Here is a 5,713-nt window from a genome sequence, read left to right as displayed (position 1 = left end):
TCCCACAAGGACTATTTGAGCTCCGATCCTTTCCTGGAGTTCTCGCCCACCCCCCCTTCCCGCCCCTCCCCCCTACTCGACCACCTTGACCCCTCCCTTGGACGCCACGCCCACGGAGCCAGGGGGCGGGAGAGAGGGATGAGAGGAGGGCTGGATGGGGAGCTCTACCTGACGGCCGGGGGGATATCCTTTCCTCTGAGTGGGGGGGGTTACAGCTGGGGGTTGTCTCCTTGACCTTTGACCTTTACTCCCAGGAGGGTTTGTCTCCTTGTCACCTGAAGAAGGCGAAGCTCCTGTTCTTCTACTCCCGCTACCCGAGCTCCAACACCCTGAAGACCTACTTCCCCGACGTCAAGGTGCTAATTTAACATGCTAATTTATTCACTGTGTAAGATGTCTTTTGATACTTCCTGTTTCCTGTCTAGTTTAACCGCTGCGTCACCTCCCAGATGATCAAGTGGTTCAGCAACTTCCGAGAGTTCTTCTACATCCAGATGGAGCGCTTCGCCCGGCAGGCGGTCCGCGAGGCGCTGACCCGGTGGGGCTCGGCCAATCAGCTGCTGCTCCGTCCCCATTGGCCGCTCTGAACGTCGTTGTTATTTACTGTTCTGGGATTAGAACCTCCTGCCTGGGTTAGCGGTTAGCGGTTAGCCGCTCTGAGGTGTCATCGTTCTGTCCGTGTCTCTCAGGGACGCCGCCCCTCGTCCCAGCAGGGAGGGCCAGCTGAGGGTGGGCCGGGACACGGAGCTGTACCGCATCCTGAACGTGCACTACAACAAGAGCAACGTCTACCAGGTGAGGGGGGGGGCTCAGCTGTGATTGGACGGTGAAGACAGGCTTTTGCTTCTGATTCGCTCCGTCCCGCCCTTCATCTTGCGTGAAGCAGATCTTATCCTGCTTTTAATTTGAAGGTTTGCTTCCTGTTTTTAAACGGTGCGACTTTTATTTTGAAATACCTGACCTTTTGGCACGCCCTCCCGGCCCAGTGGGTCAGAACGATCTGTCCGTCGGGGGACCGAACCCGCGACCCTGGCGCTAACCGACGGAGCTAACCGGTCCGGTTTAACCCCGCACCTCCTGTCACTGGCGCTGCAGGTCCCGGACCGCTTCATCGAGCTCTCCGAGCTGGCTCTGAGGGAGTTCTACTCGGCCATCTGGACCGGCAGGGACAGCGACCCCTGCTGGAAGAAGGGCATATATAAAATCATCTGCAAACTGGACTGTCCCGTCCCGGACGCCTTCCGGCTGCCGGGCTGCCCCGTCGGCTGACGACCCGGGAACATGTATGATCAAACACAGCGCTGTCCTGACCCCGCCCACATCATTCATTTTGGGTCAAACATGGATCATTTCAGGTCATAGTTAGGGTCAGAGCAGCGAGGAAGTCCTGGACGTGGACTCGCCGGACCCGGCAGCAGGGTGACTGGTGTCGCCACGGCGCCGCTGCACACGCCATAAAGTGAGACTCATGGTTGCTACGGACGGTTGCTCGGCTGCTGTTTCAGGGGTGTGGTCGTCACCTGGACGCCCCGGACAGCACCGCGGAGCCGGAACACGCCCACACGGACCGCCTGTCGTCTGGGCGCTTTGCTGCACGTTTTTGTGTTTCCGTTGAAACAGGAAACACTCGGACCGAGTGGACAGGATTCCATGATTCCAGGCGCCGCTCCGGGCCACGCCCCTTTCCGCTGCGTTTTCATCTCTTGTTGCTTTTTACATTATTTTAAGGCTTTGTTCATGTTTGTAGACTGTAATCAAAAACTACTTAACGATATATTGAATTTCGTTTTGTTGTCATGACAACACAGCGTGTTGTCCGGTGTTTGTCAGTTGCCGCACCGACGGCCTCTGTGACACGCAACACGTATGTAAACCACATTTTGTCTTTTAGTCTCTCCCTGGTTTAAAGTGTAAATTCTGTGCCCCGTTCAGATGTTTAATCTTATCAATGAATTAAAGTGATATCAACCTGCTGATTGACGTTTGTGTCACGCGCACACGATCACATGATTAGTCACAAGATTTGATTAAGTAGTCTGGAATGCACACACACGCACGCACACGCACACACACGCACACACCCCACGTGACGTTGCCACCAGTAACTAAACGGTTTATATTAATTATAAACCTCAACTATTATGAAGATGTTTAAAGTTGACGGTTTGAGTCGAGTTACTGTATAAATCCATTCAGTATTGATCCTCCTCTCCCAGATGGAAACACATTCCGTTCCGTCAGCGCGTTAAATAAACCACTCGGACGCGTTCACACGGGGAACGGCAGCTGATCCGAATCAGTACCGACAGAACCGAGAGGAGGAGGGGCAACGGAACGAAACCGGAAGGGTTAAAAGAGTGTCAGGAGGAGCAGACGGAACAGGTGAGTTATCTGTCTATCCATCTATCGATCTATCTATCTATCTATCCATCGATCTATCCATCGGTAGATAATTAATCACTTCCACCTCAAACATTTTCTCAACAATAGTTCCGACCCTGAAACTATCAAATAACAATAAGAACGTAAATATGCATGAAGCAAAAACTAAAATAGATTAACGAAAATTGTGGCAGTAAAATAATGAATGTTATTCTTCGTTTAACCACCTGCGCGCCGGACTCTTACTTTGAAATGCTTCGCCGGAAGCGGCGTATCTTATTGTGGCGGTCTCCGCCGCCGTCTTCCGGCGCAGGAGCCGGGCTCGCGGGACCATGGCGCTGGCGGGGCTGCTGCTGCTGCTGGAGCTGTGTCTGTACGCCGGCTGCTTCGTGTGCGGGATCGTGACCGCCGCCACCACCACCATCGTCCAGGTGACGTCACTCCGCCTGTCTAACTTTCCCGCTCCAGCTCTTCCTGTTCGCGTCCGCTTCCGGGTTCTCTCACTGACAGCGCGTGCCTGTCGTGAACGGTTTCAAGTCACCCAAAGGGGACCCGATGGAAGCTGGACGCGTGTTTCTCACGCGAAACTTTATTTCAGGCTGAGGTTTGGGTCAGAACCTTTATTCGGGGCTTCGAACCAAACACATTCCTGATTTCAGCTGTTTACGCTCGTTTGTTTGTTTACTTGTTTTGTTGTGACGATGACAACCAAACATTCTTGAATCAGACCCCGCCTCCTCTAAAAGCGTTGTGACCCCGCCTCCTTTATCAGCATTGTGACCCCGCCTCCTCTAAAAGCGTTGTGACCCCGCCTCCTTTATCAGCATTGTGACCCCACCTCCTCCATAACAGCGTTGTGACCCCGCCTCCTCTATAACAGCCTTGTGACCCCGCCTCCTCAGGGGCGCTTTGGGGGGCGGTGCTTGCTGTACGGGCTGGTCAGCTACAACTCCACAGGGGGCGCCATCGAGCTGGCGACGGCCGGGGCCTCCTCGCTGTGCTACTTCGTGTCCTCCACCTCCGTCCTGGTGGCGGTGGCCTGCTTCTCGCTGTCGCTCTACTGGCTCTACACGTTCTGCATCGAGGAGCAGATCGCCAGGTGAGGGCGCACCTGTTGCTGCTTCCTTCCTGATGAAGGGGCGGGCTGACCCTCCCCCTGCGCCTGCCCCCTCCTCAGGGAGCCCGTCTGGCTGAACGTGATGCTGGGCCTCAGCGGCGTCTTCCTCTTCTTCCTCCTCATCACCGGGTGCATGTTGAAGATCGGACGCGACACCCTCTGCAAGTCCATCGTGAGCGCCGTCCCCAACGTCACCAGGTGAGACGCGCGCTCACGCTGCTAGCGTTAGCGCCTGTTGATGCGGGTCAGTCCATCAGCTTCCTGTTTGTCCAGCTGTGAGGAGGCGGAGTCCAGGCTTTGGGTCAGCCCCCTGAACGGACAGCAGTTCTACAGCAACCTGTACAAAGCAGAGGTGGGTGTCGTAGCAGAGCGCGCGGCTAGCGCTCCTTAGCATCACGTGTGACACTTGCTCCGCCCCCTCAGGTGGCGGCGTGGATCAACTTCTTCTTCTGGGTCGTGGCCGCTCTTCTCGTGTTCTTCCAGAAGAGGCGGGCGGCGGGACGGCACGCCAGGCCCTCCGAGGCGCTCTTCGGTGATGCGGGGGCGACGGCGGAAGAGACGGAGCCGTTCTTCAACCGCCCCGCGAGGCCTCAGTGAGGGCGGGGCAAAAGAACAGGCCGGGGGGGCGGGGCAGGAAAGAGTCTCTGGACTCTTTTGTGTTTTACTTGAAAGGAATTGTTACTTTAGGGTTTGCCTTAACAAATACGGGATTCAAACCAACAACCCCACCTCACCTCATCGGACAGCTTCATGCGCCGCCGTCGCCTCCACCAAGGAGGTCTGTCTCTGGAGGTTCTGAGCGGTTCTGGATCCCGGTGGGTTCGACGTCCTTCAGAGTCCGATCTGGACCCGGGTCGGGTGATCCGGTCATTCCTGTGAGCTAATAGATGCTAACTATGCTAAAGGCAGATCCCAGGGTCGTGTGATCCAGGGTCGTGTGATCCAGGGTCGTGTGATCCGGGGTCGTGTGATCCGGGGTCGTGTGATCCGGGGTCGTGTGATCAAGCCATCGTTACTTTCTTCTGCAGGTTTCTGGTTCTGTGAGATTAAAGCTTCTTTGGTTGTGATTTGGCTTTCCTGTGGGAGTGGCGCCCCCTGGCGGCGGTGATATTACAGGTGCGCTGGTACAAAGTACAGACTGGAACCTTCAAAACCTCAAATCCAGGTTACAGTCTGGGATTAGAGCCCCCCCCCCCCCTCACCTGTCTAATCCCGGGTGGGGGGAGGAGGAGATAAAAGCGCGTACCGTTTTTAGCCACAGGGTGGTGCTAAAGTCACGCAACCAGAACGACGGAGGGTCTTTCATTCTTCAGTCCGGTGAACCTGATGATGTCACCGTTCAGGGCCAAACATGAAGCCTGGGGTCAGCCAGAGGTCAATGTGCGCGTCATAAGGGTGAGTGAATCGCACACCAGAGGACAAACGAGCGTTTCGTGTTTTTATTAAAGTTGCATAAAAGTGTAACAAAACTGGTCAGAGAGTCTCCTGCTGCTGCTACGATTGATCTGATCGCTCCTCCGATCGACAGGAATCAATGCTTGAATTTAGTCTCAACAATAACCAGGATAGAATAGTAAAAAACCAAACAATAAAATCAGACTGTAGAGGGAGCCAATCAGAACGGCTGGAAGCCGCCGTCACAGTAAAGCAGGCCAGAGTCCGTCAGCGGGGGCAGGACCCCCCCGTTAGAAAAGGGGAGGAGCGTCCTCCTGCGCAGCTCCGCCCAGCGACCCTTAGAAAGCAACGCCCCCCTTTTATTTGGTTTGTGTAACATAAATAATACCGAAGGCAACGTCTGTTTAGAAAGGGAGAGGGAGGGGCGAGAAACGCCCCGGCAGCGTGTGTGTGTGTGTGTGCGTGTGTATGTGTGTGTGTGTGTGTGTGTGTATGTGCGTGTATGTGTGTGTGTGCGTGTGTGTGCGTGCGTGTGTGTGTGCTTGCGTGTGTGTGTGCGTGTGTGTGTGTGTGTGTGTGTGTATGTGTGTGTGTGCGTGTGTGTGCGTGTGTGTGTGCGTGTGTGTTTGTGTGTTTGATATGGAGTAAATAGAATCCCAGAATAATCCTATCCTACAAAACTAGCAAACTCCCCCCCTAGCAACACACATTTGTAAATATCCGGAGGCGGGGTCCAAGACGCTCCTCTCACACATCAAAGGACCTCCTGCTCCTCCTGCTCCTGCTCCTCCTCACACTAAAACCAGACTCCTCTCTCCG

General features: G+C 55.0%; 3 protein-coding genes across 3 annotated transcripts in view; 2 read left to right on the top strand and 1 right to left on the bottom strand.

Annotated features, from left to right (window-relative positions):
* On the top strand, nt 1-1,947 carry prox3 (prospero homeobox 3; the record flags this gene model as incomplete). The annotated part of the gene is made up of 5 exons (XM_068756035.1): nt 1-183; nt 249-356; nt 426-538; nt 690-795; nt 1,096-1,947. Coding segments are annotated over 5 exons (684 nt in total), but the record flags the coding sequence as incomplete, so codon positions are not given.
* A 421-nt stretch (nt 1,948-2,368) lies between these two features.
* On the top strand, nt 2,369-4,571 carry tmem179ba (transmembrane protein 179Ba). The gene is made up of 6 exons (XM_068755681.1): nt 2,369-2,382; nt 2,696-2,813; nt 3,285-3,481; nt 3,560-3,697; nt 3,773-3,851; nt 3,923-4,571. Exons 2-6 carry the CDS (start codon nt 2,715-2,717, stop codon nt 4,094-4,096), a joined length of 687 nt encoding a protein of 228 aa, XP_068611782.1. The 5' UTR covers nt 2,369-2,382; nt 2,696-2,714; the 3' UTR covers nt 4,097-4,571.
* A 358-nt stretch (nt 4,572-4,929) lies between these two features.
* The window catches only part of LOC137911325 (protein phosphatase 1 regulatory subunit 14B-like), a 4,058-nt gene continuing 3,274 nt past the window's right edge, over nt 4,930-5,713 (bottom strand). The window contains exon 4 of the mRNA XM_068755682.1: nt 4,930-5,713. This exon is cut by the window's right edge and continues 466 nt beyond it. The gene's annotated coding sequence lies outside the window, so the exon portion shown is untranslated.

This window comes from Brachionichthys hirsutus, chromosome 23, assembly GCF_040956055.1.
Source record: "Brachionichthys hirsutus isolate HB-005 chromosome 23, CSIRO-AGI_Bhir_v1, whole genome shotgun sequence".
Taxonomy (NCBI): domain Eukaryota; kingdom Metazoa; phylum Chordata; class Actinopteri; order Lophiiformes; family Brachionichthyidae; genus Brachionichthys; species Brachionichthys hirsutus.
Note: the sequence above shows the minus strand (reverse complement) of the source record. Positions and strands in the feature narration are given on the sequence as shown.